General features: G+C 35.2%; 1 protein-coding gene and 1 long non-coding RNA gene across 4 annotated transcripts in view; both read right to left on the bottom strand.

Moving 5' to 3' along the window:
- Nucleotides 1-159: 159 nt before the first annotated feature.
- On the bottom strand, nucleotides 160-6816 carry LOC127837394 (uncharacterized). Its single transcript, XR_008029260.1, has 3 exons — nucleotides 6513-6816; nucleotides 5161-6257; nucleotides 160-321 (listed from the first exon to the last, which is right to left on the bottom strand). It is a non-coding gene; the product is annotated as an uncharacterized LOC127837394 (long non-coding RNA).
- Nucleotides 6817-13880: 7064 nt separating this feature from the next.
- The window catches only part of LOC127837374 (stomatin-like), a 35216-nt gene continuing 23745 nt past the window's right edge, over nucleotides 13881-25351 (bottom strand). Inside the window, exons 8-11 of one of the 3 annotated variants that reach the window (XM_052364370.1) lie at nucleotides 16212-16415; nucleotides 15740-15795; nucleotides 15327-15507; nucleotides 13881-14471 (exon numbers count right to left, since the gene is read on the bottom strand). In XM_052364370.1, the coding sequence (XP_052220330.1) occupies nucleotides 14385-14471; nucleotides 15327-15507; nucleotides 15740-15795; nucleotides 16212-16415 (528 nt within the window). In that variant the 3' untranslated portion in view covers nucleotides 13881-14384. Of the gene's footprint in view, nucleotides 14472-15326; nucleotides 15508-15739; nucleotides 15796-16211; nucleotides 16416-17396; nucleotides 18152-20500; nucleotides 20557-21877; nucleotides 22082-22762; nucleotides 23636-24765; nucleotides 24822-25351 lie in introns of those variants that run through there. The other 2 variants (XM_052364368.1, XM_052364369.1) reach the window with 2 other exon arrangements.

The following is a 25351-nucleotide window of genomic DNA, read 5'->3' as shown; positions in this document are numbered from 1 at the left end:
TGGATATGTCAAAAAAACACACAAAAAACGACTTTTTCGTTTGTGTTTCGAGTAAGAAAGATAGTTCGCTGTTGAAGTTATCTTGTTCCAGTTTTGTTAACGTTTATCATTTACCGGCACCTCCGGATAAATGCACTTTCCTGCTACACTAACATTTCGTTTTTTGTTCGATTTTCGACAGATTTCGTTGATGTTTGGTTTCTCCGCGGAATTTTGATCCTCCGAGCGGTAAGTGGATTTATTTGTTACCACATTTTACAGGAGGGTGAGTCTTTCATTAGGATAAATGCTCTCGAGCCCCAAACTCTCCTGATTCTTAACCTGGAATCAAAGGAATATGATCCAGAATCAGATAGTGAATTATCGGATGATGATCGTTGTGGCAACTAGTCCAGTTGCCACAACAATCATCAGATAGTGAATTATCTAGTCTAGATGCCACAACAATCATCATCAGATAATTCGCTATCTGAATCAGATAGTGAATTATAAGATGATGATTGTTTTGGCAATTATTAATTAAGTCATGTTCATGTACCCATTTGTTAATGTCACTTAAAGTGCCAGACATATACTCATCTTATATCAGACTGTAATTTATGTGATGTTAATCAGACTTTATTTTTCTTAAGGTAACTTTCTCATTTGGTAATATTATTTGAATTGCTAGTCACATACTCTTGGTAAAATGGGATCGTGTTAAGTAGAGGTTAATTATATTGAATGTTATTGTTTGCAAGAGTGGCGAAATCTCAAAAAAACTATAGTTGTCCACGGACAACAATTTAGGAAATTTAATTTGTCCGTTGCTGAACTACACTTGTCCGTTAAACTTAATATTTATATAAATTATAAACGCATTTATTGTTATACCTACACATGTACCATTCTAATCAGATAAAATAGTGGCCAGTTTAAAAAAAAACTGATGATGGCAACGGTGTTATCCTCGTGGAAATTGTGCATTTCATGCGTAATATTGTCAAAACATTTTTGCATCACGTTGAGCGTTTTAACAAAGACTCGTTAAATTAATTACACACAACTGTAAACGTTTTGTTTTATTCTCAAATGAGCATAAGTAAATGTGTAATCCGACAAACACTTCTGAATTTTTATGACAGCCATTTCCATATGCAATGTAACTATCCGGCAATGCTCGAATTTGTTTGAAATAACATGAGAAAAAAATGATGCTAAAATTAAGCCAACATTTGGTATGGGAAGGTATAAACCCGGAAATGTCCGGAAAACCCGGAAGTCTTTTAGGTAAAACCCGGAAAAGGTAAAAATGGTTATAAATGCATTATTATTCGTCCGATATGAATTATAATGGTACCGTTGGAAAGAGGAGCCTCCAAAGCTTCTAACGATGTAAACATATTGTATGGCAGGGTCGGGGTCGGTCTGTAAATCGCGGTCAAAGTCGGTCTACTTTTAGGGTTTTTTTCGCACACAAAAAATGCCTAATGGAAAACCCGGAAAAGGTAAAAGTGGTTTAGAGGAAACAGTTTTATTAATTCGATATTAATTATAATGGTACCTTTGTAAAGAGGATCCTGATAAGTGCCTACGAATGATTTTGATTTATATATTATATTGAGGGTAAATAGTATATATGATGGCTTTTGTTGTCGTGAGAGCAATAAGGAAATGACAGCGGGTGGTTTGACTATTTTACCTCATGATCATATTTCTGGAGTTAACTTATTATTTTATTAAAAACATGCGACGTTGTTTTGTTTTATTTCATTGTGCCTTAGAAAGTTACAGTTATGTTGCTCTGGTGAACATACAACCATTGTGTAGTTGAATAGTTTAATCAAATTAAGCGTATTCTCTTTTATTGTAGTTTGATTGAAATTGTCATGCAATTGGGTCAATAAGTGTTTTGCTGTTGAATGTTTTTTTTTCTTTTGGCAAAGTGTAATGTTTCGGCGCCCTTAAACCATGTCTAAACCTTAGGCAATGCATTGCTTTGCATTGGCCATGTTAATGCGCTCAGACCCCAGTGTGTGTCGTGTTTTTTATCGTGTGTCTAATTAAATTGCAATTTGCCACATGCCTAAAATGACCGGCCTTGTTTTGACGATACAATAACTTCCTGCAGATGCAACTTGATATTAACGTTATTTATAATTGATATTGGACTCGAATCTGTTAGTTCATCCATAATGCACAATTGTTAAACAGCGTAGATTCATCAGCATAATTCGCTTAACGTAATATGAAGCGATGTATCTTATTAGAATTTTCAAAACCCTATTGTGTGTGTTTCCAAAATAATCGTACATTATGATAGAATGACGATATTTTGTACAATCCTGACAGACGCGTTATCTAATTATATTTGCGTAAATTACTTGTATTGCCCTCTTTTCGTTATTATTGATGAAAACACGGAGCTTCATATCACGTTCGGTTATCTCTAGCGCCACCTCTGTTTGGAGTTGTATTATTTATTGAGTCAACTATACTTCCAAGATGGTACTTGTAACCGATAGTAAAAATGAAGATAAGTAAGTTTATATGTCTTCGACGATATCACAAGTCCCTTAAATGTAACATGTGGAAAACAGCAATTAAGATTAAAGAAACCTCAGCTAATGTAATTTACGTCATGCACAACACGTGTAAAACATTGCCCAATTACCGGGGTCTTTGTGCCGATGTCGTTTGAACCGATAACGAACACAACAACCTGTAATGATGGTTTAATGTACAATGAACAGGATTTGATGTGAATAAAATATAATATATCCTTTTTCCGTATATACAAGAGAAATTGAGAAAAATAAGTTTCAGTCTCGTGAAAATGTGACATTTTATGTCGTGGGGACAAAGCAGAATGAAGATCCTTATCGCGCATGCATACCACCGCTTTAGTTTTACATGAAATTGGTGAGGTTATCACAGGGGAGGGGCGGAGGCGGGCACAAATCTTGACCAAAGCGTGACCAAACGATCGTTATTTGGGCATTCAGAACGTTGAATATAAGTGACACGAGTGTGGTGCTTTATGAAAATTTCGGTTTGGGGGACTCTAAAAATGTATTTGAAAATCTTAACAAGTATTATCAAAGTACGGAATCCGGATAGTGCCATTAATAATCTCGTCCTCCTTCATTACGGGCGATAAAACAAGTAATATCAAGAAACATGATGGTTATAATGACGTTTTTTATGGTGTTTATTTTTTTCAAGAACAAATATGTGTCACTATGAGTTGTGTTTTGGCTGCAGCGAATCTACCGTGCATCTCATTTCTGGAGAAGATCCTATCAGCAGCTAGGCCAGTGTTGACCAATTCACAATGAATTTACTAATAAGGATCTTGTTTATTCAATTTTGATACAGTGTATTCATAGCTCAAATCTCATTATTGCTGGTATGACACACCGTACTTTGTACGACTAAATAATGCAAATGAAAATAATTCCAGAAACAGAAACTTAAGTGAAATGGCGAGTTGATACGGATTAAACTGTAAATAGTTCAATATAAGTATTGACAAATATACACAATCGATCTTTAAAAAAATAACATGTTTTTTTTAATTCCGTAGTATTGTTCTGATATTCTAGATGTGTTTAGAAGATCATCATATTTGCCAATCATTTACAGGGATATTTTATGATATTATAGAATAACATTATCACTTACAAGCGGGTTTTAAAATTGCCTCGATCAAAATTACATTCTCAACCTTATTCAACATATAAATTATTGTGTTCTTTATTAATTAGGAAACATACATGCATTCCTAAATAAAAACTTTATTTTTAATATACATTCTGTTTTTGACGGTAATAGCCGTTTTACTGAGACAGTGAATTGTTAGCATGAATTAGCTTTACACATAAGTATACAGCCTCTGTATGGGGGAATTAGGTAGAGTCCGACAGATTCCTGTGCAATTGAGGTCAATAGAGGCAAAAATTACAAGGGCCAGAACTTTCTAAATAATAGGCAATATATAACTTCCGGCATTAACGTACATCTGCATGTCGCCCTGAAGACTGTCCATGAGTATAAATGAAAATCCATTGAAATTATAAAAGGAGATGCGTTCACAAGAAATTATTCTTATACTAAGTATATTGAAAAAATAATCCAAGGGTCATTATTTCAGTTTAACGGTAAGCGATATTTAAATTTCCGAATAAAAGCCGGGAGAGCTTATGTCCGCCCCTATGAAATTGACGGGAGGGTTTTTATCCGGATGTCTTATATCCCTTATATATGCATGTAAAGTGATAATGTCGAAAGAAAAACGTGTTGCACGAAAATCGACTTTAAATACTCCAAACTAAATTTTAGGGTCGGCAAGGAAAAAAACGTAGGGTTGGGTTACCGGAAACAATTTTACGCTTTAAAACTGTACCTTTAAAACAGAAAATGTCATAACTTGGTAGGGAAATCAAACAACTTATACCAACCTACAGCGCTCATCTGATATTGAAAAGATTCTTTTGCATATTTTAGGAACGTCATAAATTTTCCTTCACAACGATATTATTTTAATTCAAGTCGGTAGAAAATATTGCTTTTATAATTACTTTTATCTTTTCCGAATTTTACGCAAAACATAATTAGGCATTAGAAATCATAAAACTTTACCAACTTTGGACGCTAACATGTTGCAAGAGTGCTAATTTGATATTGTAAAACATTATTGTTGCATGTTTTACAAACCTTAGAGAACCTCTCTACTAGGATAACATTATACTTAATATGGAAAAAATAATATAGCTTTTATAATCACTTAAGCATAGGTTTTCCTTAAATGTCGGTATATCTGTTTTTTTTGTATTATATATTGTGAAATGCGCATTTTTCAGCTGATTCGTTTGATATAATTATCATGACGCTATGTTAAAAAATTAAAATTTTATTAAGAAAACATGTACACCACATGCGCAATTTTCTGTATGGACGGACTTTTTGACGTTACGTCATAGCATATTTTGATAATAACATGAATATAATATTGATACATCATTTAAATGTTATTAACCTATACAATTACAACTATTAATGTAACACTTGATCAATATCAAATTTCGTATTTTGCATGGTTTGTTTTTGAATACACGTTTAAAAACAACGCATAAAATAAGTTGTAAATAAAAATAAGTTTAACACAAGACAAACACATACCATATCTCCAGGTTAATTTCAAAACTATGTTGACTGCCATTACTACGAAAGTACAAGTTTTTAAATGAAATAACGAAATAAATCCTGAACTTCTTCCATTTAGCTTTTGTTTTGACATTTTTATTATCTTATTTTTATTCAAACAAAGTTGTACATGAACAGCACATTCGTCTTTAAATACGACTTGTATGTATACGCTGCCCTGTATCTTTGTGAGCAACAGTATTTAAAAGTATTTTATTAAAATAATAGACTTGCAAAACCCGCATAGTTGTTGATAACCTGTCATCAGGCAAACGGAGTTCACATTTTGCAAATGCATTTTGTGTTTTGACCTTTTTGGTCAGTCATCCTGGTTATTCACAATATCATGAGGCGTTTATGACACAAAGGTTGCATTATATCAAACCATTCAGAACAGTAGTATTATGTTATAACGTTTTGGGTTGTTTGTTACATGGTTAACACGTATTACAGCATTTTAAAAATGGTATCAACGCCATTGATAAGAAATGAAGCATTAGGAAGACTAGCAAGCACTGATTAACAAAGTATAAAAATGAAGTGTCTTGAAACATTACACGTGTTTATATTTGCGTACACAACCGGATTTATAAGCGGGATATTGTTAGTAAAACGCCGAAATATATTGCTGACATAATTATTTTGTTTACCAAATATCTTCGCTCAATATTTACGCCATTGTTTTCGGATTGGCCAAACGCGTCCAATTGTGTCGTATTATATGATCATCTCAACATAATCTTCCGGTCTTTACATCCATGTCAGTTGGATTTGAATGAATTTTCTTCCTGTCCAATTGTGTCGTATCATATCATCAATTGTTCAAGTTTTCTTCTTTGTCAGGGAAAACCATTTTTTTCCTGTTTACGTGTTATTTGGTGTTTTATCTCAACATAATATTCCGGTCTTTACATCCGTGTCAGTTGAATTTCAATTAATTTTCTTCCTGTCTTTTTTAGTTTCGGGTTTGAATTATAAAATTGGAAAACCAATCAAGCACACGCGAGTAAGTTGAACTTCAGGAAGTAGTGTGATTTTTGCTTTAAATGTATAATATTGCTTCATAAGCTCACCTGAAAATACGTTATGATGTTATAAGTCAGTCGTAATTGTATGTAGTGAGTTCTACCATTCAACTCGGTTAAAAGCACAGCGGTGTTTTAAAACAGTATTTTAATATATAATTTTCATTTTTGCAGATGAAATAAGCCGGAAAATGTAATGTTCAAATTATACATTAAATATATGTTTTTTATACATAATGACTATTTTACCGTCTTTGTTCAACTTTAATATAAATTGTAGTTGATTCAAACGGAATACTTTACCCAATCAACGGAACTGTACGTAATCCGTCTCGGCTATCGGCTTTTCACGTCCCAACGTCCCAACGTTTGTGAGTCTAGAAAATTAGTTAGGTAGGAGCGATGTGACACACTCTGGGTTTTTCCGGACATTTCCGGGTTTTATACCTCCCCTCTGGTATAATAATAATGCATTTTTAAATTTAAGACGAACGTTCAACATTTAGGTACGGAATGAACGAGCAAATCAGTCTGTACACTGCCTATTAAACAGACGGGCCGAATGTTGAAAATGCGGCATGCTAGCCTCCTGGTCTCTTATCATGCTTATAGAATAAGCGAGACCACTGCGCAGGAGAGTGCCCATATTTTAGCTTGATTGCTCCGCAAATAGCACTGACAATGTTATCGGGTGTCAACATCCGGTTTTGTAAAACTTAATAACGGCTTGAATACAATCTATTTTTTTTGTATTTCTCAACCCGACTGGTTGTCCACGGACAACTTAATTGAAAAAAATCAGTTGCCCGGTCAAGCAAATGTACGACTCGGGCAACTCGGACATTTGATTTCGCCACCCCTGGTTTGACAGGTGATAAAGATGTTTACAGTTTGTACTGCTTCTTCTTATTTGCAATAACTACTTGTGGACTAGTCATTTAAATTGGTTTAGTTATATATTTTGAAATGTCATTGTCATTATTGGAAGTTACAACTTATTAAAATGTTAAAATTTCCAGTGTTTGTTTAACTGATTTTCATTAATACTGTATGAATGCATGTTATGTACTGCACAGAAATTATACATTAAGCTAGGGCCCGGGCCCTTCGCACCCGACGGGGACATTCCACCTCAGACCCATGCATCTACATGACAATTTAGAGATATAGATTATGATATTTGCTAGCCAAAGTATTTTTTCTGTTTTGAATCTCTTTAAAATACAGGTGTCTTAAAGCTCAGGAGAAGCGATTTCTTTGTTTCAAATAAGCTAAATTGCAGGTGCTTCCGGGGGCCTCTGGCCCCATGGACCCCTGTCCAGGGTGTGCCCTAAACCTACCATGGGCCCTATCGGCACCCAGATTTTATTTTCAGGATTTCAAATTTGGGACAATTGACACCCCTGAGAGTTGATGTAACCTGAGGACTTAAAAATTCACATTAATATCCTCTATTTTAACTGAGGAAAATCATGTAAAATATGTGCCCAAAATCGCTCAGAAGCCACGATTTGGCACCTTTATTACAAAAAATTTCCGGGGGGCATGCCCGGACCCCCCTAGCAGGTTGGCCTCCTCAAATAACTCAAAAGCCTACTAACAAGAATCCTAATGAAAACCCTGTACACATGCATGCCAAATATCAAGTTGCTATCTTCAATATTCAAAAAGTTATGACAAAACTTTAACGAAGGTTAAAGTTGTAGGAAAGAAAAATACAATGATCTTTGAAGGATGACCTTGACCTTGACTTTTCACCACTCAAAATGTGCATCTCCATGAGAAACACATGCATCCAAATATCAAGTTTCTATCTTTAATATTAAACAAGAGATGTGTTTGTCAGAAACACAATGCCCCTTATTGTGCCGCCAAAAACAATATACCCCCGATCTTTCGATCCGGGGGCATAAAAAAGTAACCCTCAGCAGGACTCGAACCACTGACCCCTTCAGTCCTGGAGTAAAAAGTCTGCGCCTTAGACCACTCGAGCATCCTTCCTTAAAACAACGTAAGATTTTTTTAATTCTTGATATATGCGATCCTCGAAGTTTCACAAAGTACAACGACAACAACAGAACTCTCCAAATTATTCCATCGTTTCGCGTTGCAACGCTTTATAATTCTCAGGTTTTTAAATCGTCAAAAGATGCATAGAAAGGCTATTTTAGAGCATGGTAAATGTTCAGTTTTACGATTTCCTCACAAATATCATAACTTAAACGAAAATTTGCAAATATGAAACAACTTTTTTAAATATTGTCAATTTACCTAAATGTGAAAAGGCCCTTTTAAAATCCGGAGAGAGTGAAAGTATTTTTTAATAAATAAAACATTGGTATGTATTAAACGTCAATTCTTTTTATTGTCTGTATACGTTGGCCTGGTTCTAATGTGTGTAACAAAATCTTAAGAAAATATATATTGTCATTTTCAATGTTTAAATAAAGTTTGCTATTTTATGAGATCATCTATGGCATTTAACTGTGTAGGCTACTTCTACATGTGAACTGACCTTTACAATCATGGTTTTGGCAGATGACTGTGCTTACCTATATTTTGAGTGTTATAATGCACCGGTAGCAGTGCTTTCCACAGGCAATTTAACAATCCCTCGCCGTGGCCACAGGTAGCAGTGCTTTCCACAGGCCATTTAACAGTCCCTCGCCGTGGCGCTTGAATTTCAAAATCAGAGTCAGACTCTTTAACTTTTCCGATAAGTGTATAATGTGCAGTTTCTGCAACTAGCCCTTCTAAAGATCAAAGAAATAATGACTGCGCCAAAAACTTTTGCAAGTTTCGAAGGACCATAAACAGCGATTTTTATAAAGTACCGGTAAACGGCACTTTCCCAATTACGAAAAAACTACAAATTTCCCAATTGCTGTCCAAAAATTCCCAATTTAAGGTAAAAAAAAAAATTATAAAAAAGTTATATTTTTTTTGGAAAATGCAACATTTTGTTAGTTTTTCTATGCAGCTCTATGGTTTGAACCTAGGTAAATATAATATTGACAGCTTGAAAACACTTAGTTATCAATTTTAAAGTATTTGGGAGCATAAAATCAAATACATCAATTTCCCAATTTGAGGGTTTCACCACTCGATTTTTCCCAATTTTCAGGCTTTCACGACTCAATTTTTCCCACTTGGACCGGTAGGGGTACTTTTCCCAATTGGACAAACAAAAGCACTGAATAAAATAGTCACTGTCAGTGGAAAGGACTGTTGTTAATATTACAAAAAGTCTTTGGCATTTGGTCGAAGTCTGAAATAACAATCACTGGAATCTGTAATTCATAACACTTTCGGAATATACCATTTATTTATTTATCATCCATAACCATTGTCTGTGACTTAAATAAACAAGCAGCTAGATGATGGGATGCCAAAAAAATGAAATGGGGGGGGGAGGGGTGGTGTTCGCCATTGTTTTTATAATCGTATGAAGCCGTAAATCTTTTAGACTGAATTTTTTCAGAGTGGTCAAACTATTTACCAGTGAATATGGCAGGCTTTGTCAAATTATTTTTCCGAAATGTGTGCGTCCGAAATGTCGACAAGAAATAATTCCTAAGCTAAATACTTTTTTGATTAAATAAACTCGAATAAATTTGTACTTACCCTACAGTTTGACACACACTTGATGATTGGTATATGATCGGAACAAATAATCGAGTGTGTTTTCCTCATATATAAGGTATTTACTGGAGATGACATTTTTCGCTTTTTTTGTTGTTCATAAAGGTTGGATAACACTAAATCCAATTCCGTATGGTCCCATTATAAAAATGCCAACTTTCAAAGCCTCTCCTATGTATCAAATGTTGCAAGTATTGTATCATTTTAACACGGAGGAATACAAAATATTTTATTGTAATGTAACCTTAAATAACTTTAAATAAATTTGCGGTTCCCGCGAAATACCCGCTAACGAATCAAAACCTACGTTATTTTTCTTTATCATTTGATTGGATCCTACCATTAGGACTTTGCTCGCCCTCCATAGCTTGTCTAGAAAATGGCGGACAGTTAGTTGCTAACAAACGCGCCCGATTAACCGTCATGTCAATTAGATTATCAGCACACCAGCCGGTTTTCGTGCTAAAGAGATCGGGTTTAAAGAAAGAGGCGATTTAGTAATGACGTTTTATGATTTATGGAGTAAAACAGATAGATTCCTTTTTGGGTACTATGTTTTTCGTTCATTGAATTTTGAGATTAAATGATGTTTTGGTATCGTGTGGTTCGCTCTTAACAGTGGTTTCCAATCTCCTTTCATTTGTTACGCCATCGTTTGTCAAGAATGATTTATTTCGCGTAAAAGTATTTGTTTTCTACAATGTATGATATTTTTTTCTTGTCGCTGAGATGAATATACTGATACGACTACTGATTTCTTGTTTCATTTTTGTTGCCGCTGCTGCTATTGGTTGTGCAGATGATCATAATAATAATGGTGATGATGAAGGGGATAATGATGGTAGCTGTAATTACAAAAATAATGAAAAAGGAGATAAAGAAGATCGTTATTATAGATTATTAGTATTACTATAAGTATTATTATTATCTTCATCATTGTTATTCATTTGGGTGCACGAATCAATTTCATAAAAAAGCAATCGATATAACGCGTGCGGTAAAATTGTGACATAAATGTAACAGGCCTGAGATTTGTTTAATAAGCCAGATAACTGAATCTGTTTGTTGTAAAAATGCAAATAGGAATAAAAGTTATCGGAAATTGCCGCATTTCCATGCAATTTATTATCACACTCGGAAGTATTAATCGAGGCGAATTATTCATCGACACCGTTTGGATGCGCGCGCAGCATGTCCATTGTTGAAAGTAGTGCGGGGTTTGAAAAGGATTACTTTGCGAAACCACTGGATTCCTCACAACAATCATCCATGATAATTGATGACAACATATTTCAATTTGTTTTAATTCCAATCATTTTGGAATCGTCCGCATTATTGAATCAATTCGTTTTAAAGAGTGTTCCCAACAAAAAGTGTCATTTCCGAAGAAAATAGTTTTATGGCGCTTTCAATTATAGGAGAGATGTGTTATATCCGACAAAACACTCCTTGACATAATGCGAATAATATTAATTGAGAATCGATTTTATTTTATATTAATTTGTTATTGTTCATTTATATAATAACACAATTCAATGGTTAAATAAGCATTATTTTATTTCAATATTTTGTGGATAAAGTTGCTAAATTTGGGAAAAAACTGATCTGCGCTGTTTATTTTTTCCTTTTGCTAACCCGTTCTGGCACAAAACATTGTCCTAGAATAAAGCATGTTACCTTTGTATTTTAAGAAATCATTTGAAAAACAGTAAACATATATATATATATAAATGACGTTAAAGCGTGTTAAAGTATGCCATAGAAAGATTTGATTTTGGTTTGTATGAACGTTTCTTCCATGTTTATAGAAGTTTATAGTTATCAAAGTTGTAAACTTCATATATTTTTATGTTAAAAATTATGTTGTTTGATCGTTAAAATCTGTGACCTTCGGCACTCATAGAATGTTTTAGTTTCTTTGTATTAAACATTACATTTTCACTGCGTACATCAACTTCCTGTCTGGTTTGCTGCATTCGATTTTCATAATTTGCTTCTGATAAATTCATACCGCATTTCAATAAACAAGCGCAGGAAATATGGACCAAAGCTTCATTTTAATCTTTAGCAAACGCGAATATTACAAAACAAAGTATTCGTTCATGGAACAAATTACCGCTTGACAAATGCGTTCACTTGAGACGGTTTGTCATTTCACGGCGAACAGTCGCTTAAAGAAGTGACAGACGAAAAAGACACCTCGTGCGGTGGGCATTTACTAAAAAATTCAGCTCAAACAACTGCATCATTAGTTCTCACCGGAGGAGGCCCGCAAAAAATCTTTAGATGTTTTACAATCTTGTGTGGTTGTAACTAAACCGAAAAATGAACACCTTACATGGAGCTGTGCGGATGAATATATAAGAGGTAGAAAAATGGTGCCAACTATGCATTATGATGTATCGAATATCTTTCTTCATCTGTGGGTATCCATTAAATTCAGACGTACAAATATAATTAATGCATATACAACTTTGTTCATACACGTTTCGGGTACTTTCGGTGTTTTCCGTTGTCAGTCGTATTGCCCATTAACGTAATCATATGGAATACGGTGTGTTAACGGTGTGTTGTTTGGGAAATTGTCTATACTTTTCGCTAGAATATTTATTAAAAACACGTGTCTCTTTCGGTAATTGTTTTTATTTTCCTTTCCGATTGTATGTGATAATTTGGAGATGCAAAATCCACAATACACACCCTCTTATTCGGAAACAACTGAAATCGATGCAGATCAGTTGGTAGTTTGCCCGATTGCAATCGATTGAGGACCTTAGTGGCTTTCCAAAATTATCTTACTTGACGATAAAAACCAAGGCAGACGAGATTTATACACAGGTCCGTCTATTTGGGATCCTTTGTATTTATCATCGTTTTGCAAAGTGATACTGAAGGAATAAGTTGTTTATTTTGTTATATGTATGCTTACTTAAGCAGGTTTTCATCAGCACGTTCTAAAAACTTTATAAATTTCAGATATAACAGAGATCAATGTGCATTATGTAGCGAACTAACCTCCGCGAGGGATTTGACAACCCTGCCGTAGGTAAACGGGATAATCACTAGGCCAATGCTTGAGCCCAATACAATAATAACCGGGCATACAAATAAATATTATAGTTGTGAACTAATGGAACGGAAATGTACACACATTTTTACGTTTATGTTAGATATTCGTACTCAGTAAATGCAAGTTTATCAATTAATTACATTTGTTAATACCCATAGGTTATCTGCATTATACACACCAGTACAATTATAATTTAACAATTAGTTTTTCAACACCATAGACTTTTTGTCTGTTCATTGAGTTACAGCGTAGTTCAGGGGAATTGACTCATTGATAACAAAATATTATTTGGACAACCAGAGTAATTCCCCTTTATATATTCTTTCAAAAACTGATATGCCTAGAATAATATGCAGGACGATATTTAATACTAAAACATAACACTTAATGTTAACATGTGCTGTTTGTCTACAACACCGACACGTATATATATATATATATATATATATATATATATATATATATATATATATATATATATATATATATATATATATATATATAAGAAGAAACAAACGTCTTTAAAACAACATTAACATGACCAATCAGAAAAATGTGAAAATATATGGCATAGTATTCACCAAAACCAAATTCGTTGACTGAAGTAACCCTTTTTCTTGGCTCTTAATCATCTTCCCCCGCCCCCCAAAAAAAAAACGGTGGAGGGATATAGACTTGGCGTTTTCCGTCTGTTTGTCACGGGGGGTATAAATTCAACGATTTTGCTTGTTTCTTAAGTCTTGGTTGGTGAGAACGGGTCCTGGGCAAAGGGTCAAATTGTAAATAAAATCAATCTCAAATAACGCCTATTCCGGCGTGAGTTCCACTAACATGATTCAGAAAGGTCCGGAGGAACAAATATGTCTTAAAGTGTACTCTAATGCAATTAAATGTTAACGGCTAAACTATTCAGAATGTAACACTCGGAAACAAAATAGCTTAACGGAGACTTCAGGAAATCTTTTTAACAAAGTTTTATTATGTACCATGATATAATTATAATTCCAACAAGTGTTCATATATAACGGTATCTACATTTTATCGAGTTTATGAAGAAATAATAATTAAAAAACAACAACATTAACTTAAAGTTTGAAATATAACTTACAACATATCACGTTATCACGGATTATTAAAGATATCCAGATATCTTGGTCCAGAACGTTTGAAGTAAAAATAACACAGACGGTAAAATTGTTACAACAACATGGTGACGTCACAGTAGTTGTCAACTCCTTTTCGACGTCATAGGTTAAGCCGAAACTATCTTGACGTATCAGTAGGGTAATGCAAACTCAGGCAGGTCTTTATCTAACTGTTTTGCGAGTTTTAATCGCTATTTTAATTAAAATTCGGATTTTTGTGCAAAGACTTGGGGAAAAAATAACAATGTTTTTGATTTGAAAATCTTGAGCACATTAGAAAAAGACCTGCCAGTTGACATCATAGAAACGTCATTTCATCTACTTCTTGCTTAGCTGACTCAGCATGTCAATCGGTAGCGGGAAAATGATGGTAGAGTTGCGTTCAGCGGCGATCTGATTCAAAGTCTGACAAGAAATTACAAAGGCGATTGATTATTTTCAAATAACGGAAGCGCATAATATAGTATATAAATTCCGTATAGAGCTTGAAGGTTGTTTTATAGGATGACACAGATTTAAACAGATTTTTAGCACAATGATCAAGCTTATTTGTAAAATCCATTAACACTTGTACTGTTTTAAAAAAAGATTAAAGTGATCATTTATGTGGTCTTTAACTATCATGGCGACTTCACTTTTTTCATCCGAACTGCTTGGATTCATCTATAATTCATACATCTAAATCTCTTGAAGCCATACGATATCAACGTTCGTGTGTAACAAACATGATAATTGGTGAAAATAGGTGAGCTTATTTTACTTCCGAGAATGGGAACTTACGTAATCGTTACGCCCTTAATTCCAGAGCAGAAGTTAATATCCAAGTTTTAAAAGTCCATTTGTAACAAGCGGTCTGATTGGTCAGAATTTATGTAGTCATTTATGTAAAAATTGAGAACGTTTAATAAATGCAGTTAGTAGCGGATCCGTGGTCTAGTGGTAACACACTGGCTTCACAATCCAGAGATCGCTGGTTCGATCCCACGCTGCACCTAACCTACTAACTCGTCTTTCGCATGAGACGTTAAACCGAGGTGCAGTGTACTAGGTGCTATACACCGGGCACTAAAAGACCCAGGGTCACCTCTGGAACGGGGTGTCTCCTGTATCTTGCACTATCCCCCGTAACCAACTAACACGTCTTTCTGGGGGCGATGGCCATATGGGAGACAATCCCGGTGCACTCGATAAAAAAAAACAACAACAAATGCAGTTAGATCTACTTCTGTTATCGTTATGAATAAACGTCTGGAAACTCACCTGCAGGTACCGGATCTGCATGGCCGCCGGCGACTGGCTCATGATGTCGGCGGCTTCCTTCAGAGATCGGGAAGCCTTCATCTCTCCTTCCGCTAAGATCACTTTAGCCCTGGCGTCCCTATTGGCTTCCGCTTCCGCCGCCATGGCCCTCTGCATCTGAACCGGAAGTCGAACGTCCTTCCTGAGAAGCGAGCATTTTAAAGCAATGAAAACGATTGTTACCGGCACCGTTTACTTTTAAAGTGAAATACGAAACCAATTTTTTGTTAAACACATTGGTTTCTGTTGTGTACAAAAGATTTTTTTGTAAATATATATCGATAATATAATATAAATACATACAAAAATCACAAGATCCTCATTTATTAAATAATAGCTTAAAAGTATCTAGTACGGGCCCTTGTTTAACTCACACTTCCACTCTCTCCACGTCCACTCCCCAAGGGTCCGTCGCATGGTCCAGTATCGACTAAAAGTGACAAAAGCATATTGTCATGATATTAGAATGCTGTTTGCCTCGGCACATGCGATGAAAGCTTTTAATTACTTAACCGCATTGAACACTGACAGTTAGTATATAGCAAATCACACCTCTAATAAACAGCGTGTAGGGGAGCAAAGACACTAAATCCAGTGAGCTATAAGTGTCTTTTGCCAGAAATATTTTAACTTTAACGTCACATTTTATAACGCGATTTCTTTAAAAAAAAGAAGACGGAAACGCTTGGTTTATATATGCACCTTCGTAGTAAATACTGCAGTGTATAACAGTAAGAAACTAACCTGATGTTATTGTTAAAGCGCTGTTTTTCCTATAGTATTTTGATTGAAGGAATAGGAAACTTTGATAAGCAATCTCCCATTTCTTTGTTTAAGACGATCTACCTGCATCGTGTGAGCGATACTCTCGCGGTCGCTGAGAATTTCCGAGAGCACTTTGGTTCCCAGCACGTTCCTCAGCGTGGTCGCGGCCAGGAGCTTGGTTGACGCGTGCGCATCCTCAACGTTTATTATCGATTTGGTAGCGTCGAAGATTTTAGCGTAGATCACCGCGTCCACCGCCACTGTCACTGAGTCACGTGACAGAATCTAAAATTAGAGACGTAAGATCTACTTTCAAAATAGAGACGTTTTCAATGCAAACGCTAACTATTTTTAAAATTGAAAACGTATGTATTTATATTTGATTTACAGGTACGACGTTTTGCGGACTTCGTTTTAGCCCACCTGAGCAAAACGTTCTCATGATGAGCTTTTGTGAATCACTTTGTGTCCATCGTTTGTCGTACGTCGCCATAATTAACTTTTTTTTAACAATTTAGAATGCAAATGTATTTTCCTATTTTCATACAAAGTTGATCATTTGTAACAATGATCAGGCGCGTATGTGGCGCCGCGGATGAGATGGTTTCGAATCGTCGATGTCCTCTCGACATTTTTATTAATGCCGATGTCAAACACGGCTGTTCATGTGTATGTTTTCTTAAACCTATGATTCAAGATAATGTACCGACCAAGTTCGAAACTAAGTCATACTTTTGAGCTTTTAATTACTTGGAAGTATGGCTTTAATGAAATCTTGTAAACGCTCTGAAAATCAGTTTTTGTTTGCCCACTCGCCATGAAACTTTCTCATATAATCCACTTTTATGATATCTCGGTCAAGCCTAAAACTGGTTCCGCTTCATTGAAAAACATGTTTATAGGGGGCTGTAGGGTAAGAGGGGACGTATACGGGACCTAACCGGGTTTAAGTGAGGTTAGTTGGAACTTACTTTCAAGATGGCGTCGTTTTCGTGTATTTCGTGAATGAGTAGCGGATATTTTCACCCGGTAAGTCACTTTATATGTATAATTCTTGTAAATGACAACGCCATACAGTATTTGCGCTTCCTTCGTTTGCCCTCCCCTTGCATGGAAATGACCTTATCTGACTAAAAAGACTGGTGAACACTGTCGAGTTCAACTTTGACAAATCACCATGAACCTTGCTCAGAACACTTGTTTTAATGATATCTCAACAGAGTTAAACTAAAGGGAAGTATTAGAAGATCGAAAGACAAGACGATACAGAATTTCGAATATTTATTGCAGCTTGTGGTTATATATTGAAGGCTAGGACACGTGTAAGGAATTACATAACTATGTCATAAAATGGGTTCATTAAGAAAGAACTGGAGAAAAAAAAAGCACTTATAAAAACGGACAAATACATATAAACAAATATATATTAATAAAAGCAAATGGAACTTTCTTCACGGACTGTTTTTTGATAAAGTAATTTGTTTCTTAACTCTTGTCCACTTGTGGTAAAAATCGATATAGTAAACACGCATTGTTTATTCTTTTACATCATATCCATTTGTTTTGTTCACTTGTTGCTGTTCATATTGTAGCAGTAGTCATAATTGATGTCAGGGTAATACGCATTAACATTTCATAGGCGCTACGTCCAGTGTTATTTCTTCATCAGTCAGCCAAGCACGTTGAATTGCATTAAAGAACATGTAAAATATATTGTTTCTTCTCCAAAATCATTCCATTCGCGCACGCGCGATTATTTCTTCATCAGTCCGCTTAGCAAATCGATGGGCAGCGGGAAAATGATGGTCGAGTTCTTCTCGGCGGCGATCGAGTTGAGCGTCTGCAGGTACCGGATCTGCATGGCGCAAGGCGACTGGCTCATGATGTCGGCGGCTTCCTTCAGTGATCGGGAGGCCTTCATTTCTCCGTCCGCCAAGATCACCTTGGCCCTCGCGTCCCTAGTGGCTTCAGCTTCCGCCGCCATGGCCCTCTGCATCTGAACCGGAAGTCGGACATCCTTCCTGTGGAGCAAAAGAAAATTCACCATAATGTGTTTGTATACAACGAGTCTTCTTCATTGGACTTAATTAAAGACGCAACCTGACAATATACATATTGTATATGACTTAGTTTAAGCAGGCTAATAAAAACCAAACAAAAAATACTATTATTATTACTAGTAACCGAAAGTCAAACGAATGTAAAGGTAACCAATAACAACACAATAAACATGAAATAGACGTCGAAAATACACAGTTTACGAATTAAAGATATGAACAATAACATATTACTTAACAGGCAAGGTCAAACACAATACGATGTTTACGTATGGCCTTAAAATAAATAGTTTACTAGTAGCCGAACAATAAACCGGAAACCGAATGTCAAGCAAAATACAGGTAACCGAATATCAACCAATATACATGTAACAGAATATCAACAATAAACTTGTAGCCAAATATCACCCAATATACATGTAACCGAATATTAACCAATATACATGTAACCAAATATCAACCAATATACATGAAACCAAATATCAACCAATATACATGTAACCAAATTTCACCAACAATACATGTAACCGAATATCACTAAATCTACATGTAACCGAATATCAGCAAATATACATGTAACAAAATATCAACCAAAATACTTGTAGCCGAATATCAACCAATATACATGTAACCAAACATCAACTGAAATACAAGTAACCAAATATCGACCAATATACATGAAACCAAACATCAACCATTATACATGTTACCGAATATCACAAAATATACATGTAACCGAATATCAACCAAAATACATGTAACCAAATATCAACCAATATACATTAAACCAAATATCAACAATATACATGAAACCGAATATCACCGAATAAACATGTAACCTAATATAAACAAATATACATATAACCAAATATCAACCAATTTAATGTAACCAAATAGCATCCAATATACATGTTACCGAATATCAACCAATATACATGTAACCGAATATCAACAAATATACGTGTGACCGAATATCAACCAAAATACATGAAACCAAAATCAACAAATATACATGTAACCGAATATTACCAAGTATACATGTAACCTAACATCAACAAAATACATGTAACCGATAATCAACCAATATAATGTAACCGAATATCAACCAATATACATGTTACTTAATATCAACCAAAATACAAGTAACCAAATATCGACCAATATACATGTAACCAAATATCACCAACAATACATGTAACCGAATATTAACAAATATACATGTAACCTAATATCAACCAATATACATGTCACAGAATGTCAACCATTATACAGGTTGTCGAATGTCAAACTTTTTTCAAACAATACACAGGTAACCGAATGTCAACGATGTCCATGTAACTGAATATAAAAATATGCAGGTAATCCAAAGGGAAACAAACAGATTACCAAATGTAGAAAATATATAGGTAATCTTATGTCAAACAAACTGCTTTCCAATGGCAAAGATAGAAAAATAAAAACTGTTAAAATGGGTAACAAACACATGTTACAATTATAGATTGGTTACCTGTAGATATTTTTATATGTATTGATAATTTTCACAGTTATATATAGATTAAGCGAATATTTGGAAGTCCAAATGTTAGAGAGAGATTCTTTTTATCGCGGTCATTTAATGCTCGACCTTGAATCCATGCAAAACAAATGGACCGTGCTCTGTGAAATGCATGTGCATAAAGTGTCGTCCCAGATTAGCCTGTGCAGTGCGCACAGGCTAATCAGGGAGGACATTTTCCGCTTTTATGGGTTTTTTGTTTACAGAAAGACTCTTCAGTTCAAAAATTCAGTTCAGACGGAAAGTGTCGTCCCTGATTAGCCTGTGCGGACTGCACAGGCTAATCTGGGACGACACTTTACGCACATGCATTAAACCCCATTTTCACAGAGCACAGCTCAAATCAAAATAATGGATTGAACTCTGATTGACAAAAAAAACTTTTTTGTTGAAGAAGTAAATTTCTTCTTTGTTTTATGTCGTTTTGAAACTTAAATCCGATGCTTTGGAATACCTGTGAAATTCCCCGCAAGCACATCGAGAACTCAGAACCTGTCTAAACCAACTGATTCTTAGACTTAAGTCTTCAAATAAAGACCAGTCTTATGACTGTAAGGTGCTATAATGACTTGAATGTTGAGTACTGCAGAGAAATTATCACATATATTTACAGGATTATTTATCTAGAACTGTTTGTAAATAACAAAGCACCATTTCCAGTATGTATACATTCAAACTGTGTTATTTTCTTTGGTCTAAGTTTATTCTGTATTCTGAAGACTTAGACTGGGTTGAAGTTTAAGTTCACGTGTACTCACACTTCCACTCTCTCCACCTTCACTCCCCAGGGGTCCGTGGCGTGGTCCAGGATGGTCTGTAATCAGAAACATTCACATAAACATATGCACAAGGGACGACACTTTCCGCTTTTAAAGGAAGTCTCCTTTAAATAAAAATGCAGTCTAGGCGAAAAGTGTCGTCCATGATAATCCTATGCGGACTGCACAGGCTTATTCGGAACGACACTACACTCGTAGATTGAGCTCAGTTTTCACATAACGCGGACTGCACAGGCTTATTCGGGACGACATAACAAGCATGCATTAAGCCCAGTTTTCCCAGAAAGTGGCTCATGTTTTAAGTAATCAGTTTAAAGATTGTTATAATGACCTTTCTAAAAATTAAAAGCCACATATCATAAGGATGTACATACTATTTTCACACACAGAGAAAATAAGATAAATGACACGGAGTAACATTTAAAGTACAACTGCGTAAATGGATAATCATCCATGAAATTAGATTTTAAAAAACTCGAACATTTGTGAACAGGTTCCTTAACCCATTTATGCCTAGTGGACTCTCCCATCCTTCTAAATTGGATCAATTTATTTCCAAAATTAGGTATGTCTTGTATATTTATTTCAATATTTAGAATATTTCTTACAGAAATTCCTTTAAGCAAACAGCGCAGACCCAGATGAGACGTCGCATCATGCGGCCTTTTTTGTAGACGCTAGGCATAAATGGGTTAAAAATAAACAGCTAGATAAAGTGCGAATGTAAACTGACGGACGTAGAAAGCGGGAGAGGAATTACGATCAGATGTGTCGCCTTGTACGACCTGACGAGTGAAAAGAACAACTTCCGGTAGGGCGGCAACGTAATCGCCTTTTCTAGGGTTACGTTAAGTTTAATACAAATGGCAGACTTAAGAAATACGTTGTTGTTTTTTGTTAGCACACCACTTTGCTATTTTAACCATGTTTTACGAAACGCTACATTACACAATGTCGTAAATCAAACCGGACTATCCGTTCATGCCTATGAAGACATCATTCGAGTTTCAACTAAGAAAACACAATCACTTGTCCGGATGTAAGCCACATTAATTTTTTTCAAAGGGTCAAAACTTTAGTAAGATGAGATCAATGATGCTGAAAACTGCATGTTTGATTTTAATAAACTGTATAATAATGTTTATTCGTTGGCAAATATTCGTTACAATTTTGTGTTTTTAATGTCGTTTCCGTGGACACGTTGATTCGAGGATTTCTGACTTTCATAAACAAAAAAACATGAAGATTTTTTCGGCCATTTTGCCGATGTATTAAATCTTTGCATCGGTAAACACACGAAATCAACAAAAACTACTGTCCCACGTATGATTTGACAGTACCACATAGCTTACGTACTTGCATCTGCTGCGCGATAATCTCGCGGTCCGTGAGAATCTCCGAGAGTTGTTTGGTTCCCAGCACGTTCCGGAGCGTCGTTGCTGCCAGGAGGCGCGTCGACGAGTGAACGTTCTCCACGTTGCAAATCGATATCACGGCGTCAAAGATCCTCGCGTATATGACCGCGTCAACCGACACCGTCACAGAATCACGTGACAGAATCTAAAAAAGAAAAGTACAAAAAGAACAACGCTATTTTAACAGTGAAGTGATATTTTATTAATAAACTAGAAGACGATTATGCGCGAATTTATGAATTTTAAACATTTATTGATTGTTTTCTTTTATTGTCTGTCGTTTTAATGTTTTTTATTTAATAACTCCTTACATAAAATGTTTACGGTTATACACGGAATAGTTGGAAGCTTTATATTGTATCAAAAATAAGAAGGACATGCAGTGCTTCATGCATAGGATGTTATACTCTACGGTTATACATGAGTTATACGTACAAAGTTCAAAGTTACTAGCAAAATAGCTAGTGCCAATTCTACATTCGTTAAGTACTGAGGAAAGTAAGAGAAGATGTTTATTTAAATAGAACGATCAACTCACCTCTGAAAGTTTTCTGTTTTAGAAACTTCGAGGTTGACGATGTGCTATGATGCACTATTTGAAAAATCACACTGCGTATAAACCACTTTAGAAAAATAACAATTCATTTCAACCAATCATTCTTAGTGCCTCAGCGGAGGAAAGCCGAGTGAGCAGCGCTAATTATCGAGATGTAACACTCAGCAAAATAAAACAAAAACTGTAATGGATTTGAAATGTTAACTCGATCTTTTCAAAACACTTCTCTCATTTAAACCAATACTTTCGTTCAAAAACTGAATGAACATATTTTGGTATAAAAGACTTTATTGATACAATGAGTACAAAGTGACAAGTACAACTATAAAATATGACTAACACATTAATCGTTCATTTTTAATTATGGGATATATCGTTACAAAGAGTACAAAGTGACAAGTATAACTTAAAAAAGGTTACTAACACTTTCATCGTTCATTTTAACTTATGGGAGAAATCGAAATGTAACTTGTGAAACAGCTTTATGGTTGAATTAGAGCATCAGTTGTTATGTACATGTCCACATAAGACAATGTTTTTTTAAATTTATTTTACACGCGTTGGTTAAACAAAATGTTTTATTAAATATACATTAAAGAATGCGTTAATGTAAGTTTCATTTTGTACAGTATCACATTTGTGTGGCCATCTTAATATATATATATTTATTTATTTATTTAATATTTGCTCCATTTATTTACATTCCATTTTCTGATTAGTAATTATTCCTACCCGTATGGTGAATGTTCATAGAGGCATAGCAGTTCAAATAAAAACAGTATCAAGAAATAACTTAAACAATGCTAACAATAGTCTCAAATGGTTTGTAAATATATTGTTTCTTCTCCAATATCTTTCTGTTCGCGCATCCGCGATTATTTCTTCATCAGGCCGCCAAGCATATCGATGGGCAGCGGGAAAATGATGGTCGAGTTCTTCTCGGCGGCGATCGAGTTGAGCGTCTGCAGGTACCGGATCTGCATGGCGGCCGGCGACTGGCTCATGATGTCGGCGGCTTCCTTCAGGGAGCGTGAGGCCTTCATCTCTCCATCCGCCAAAATCACCTTAGCCCTGGCGTCCCTATTTGCTTCCGCTTCCGCCGCCATGGCCCTCTGCATTTGAACCGGAAGTCGGACGTCCTTCCTGGGAAGCGAACATTTAAAAACATTGAAAACGATTATAATCGGCGCATTTGGTTAAGTGTCCATTTAGTTCTGTTATGAAAAAAAGATTAATAGATTATAGAAGTGATATAAGTGGCTAAAACATTGGTTAATATATTGGTAGCGCTGTGTGACTGTATTATCGAAATGAATACCACAACAATCTATAAACATATGATGTGTTTGTCAGAAACACAATGCCCCCTAATGCGCCGCTTTTTTTTACCTTTGACCTTAAAGGATGACCTTGACCTTGACCTTTCACCACTCAAAATGTGCAGCCCCATGAGATACACATGCATGCCAAATTTGAAGCTTGCTATGTTCAATATTTCAAAAGTTATTGCAAAACTTTACTGTAGGTTTTTTTTTTTTACCTTTTGACCTTGAAGGATGACCTTGACCTTTCACCACTCAAAATGTGCACCTCCATGAGATACACATGCATGCCAAATATGAAGTTGCTATGTTCAATATTTCAAAAGTTCTTGCAAAAGTTTACTGTAAGGTTACAGTTTTGGGACAGAATGACAGACAGAAAGACAGACAGGCCAAAAACAATATACCCCCGATCTTTCGATCCGGGGGCATAAAAAATCACTAGTTTCTCTTATATTAAAAGCCCATACACAATCAAAATCAACGAATATTTCGAACAATATTTTCGAAAAATAAAGTGAACACATAAAAGCTCAATGTTCTTTATAGCAATAGCCAAAGTTTCAACGCTAGAAGTGGTCTGATAACATTGATTTAAAGAGATAGAAACATGCTCAGTTTGTCTTTTTTTTGTGGGAAAATATATGCAACACATGTACCAAGTTAGTGTTAGTGTGTCGTATGAATAGATATACTTGCAGCAAATTAAAATGGAATATGTTGTGCCACAAAACAATAATAACGAGCATTTTGTATCTCGATATGTCTGCGTTACCATACCACATCAAGCGTTGAAAATTTGGCAATTGCTATAGGGAACACTGGTTTTTATGGGTTAACTTTGTAACTTGTTACGAAATATTTTACGAAATATTCGTTGAATTTAAGTATTTATGTTACTTTTAAGAACATTTCAAACGTATTTATAATAAAGACCCTTGTTAAACTTACACTTCGACTCTCTCGACCTTCACTCCCCAGGGGTCCGTCGCATGGTCCAGGATCGACTGAAAGGGATAAAACGATAAAACACATTGTGAAGACATAAGAAGGCTGTTGGCCCATACATGTTTAATTGCTAAATTGTAACCGCATAATTTCAAATAAAGCTGAAAAATGGCGAATCACAATGATGATAACGTTATCATAGTGTTTTCGAGAGAATCAAGTGTCTTTTGCCAGAAATAGTTGAACTTAAATGCCACACTGTTTTAATGCGCTTTTGTTAAAAACCGATGATCAGGCGATATTGTTGAAAACAATATTCAAGCGACATTGTTCAAAATTATATTCAATGCGACCGTGTTCGAAACAATACTGAAGGCGAAACTGTTAAAAACGATACTCAACGCGAAAGTGTTTATACATTACTCATGGCGACATTGTTCAAAACAATAGTCAAAACGAAAGTGTTCAAAATCATAGTCAAAGCAACATTGCGCTCGACAATACTCAACGCAACACAGTTTAAAATGAAATTCAACGCAAAAGTGCTCTATAAAATATTCAGCGCGAAAGTGCTTAAAACAATACTTTT

Source organism: Dreissena polymorpha, chromosome 7, assembly GCF_020536995.1.
Source record: "Dreissena polymorpha isolate Duluth1 chromosome 7, UMN_Dpol_1.0, whole genome shotgun sequence".
NCBI classification, from domain to species: Eukaryota; Metazoa; Mollusca; class Bivalvia; order Myida; family Dreissenidae; genus Dreissena; species Dreissena polymorpha.
Note: the sequence above shows the minus strand (reverse complement) of the source record. Positions and strands in the feature narration are given on the sequence as shown.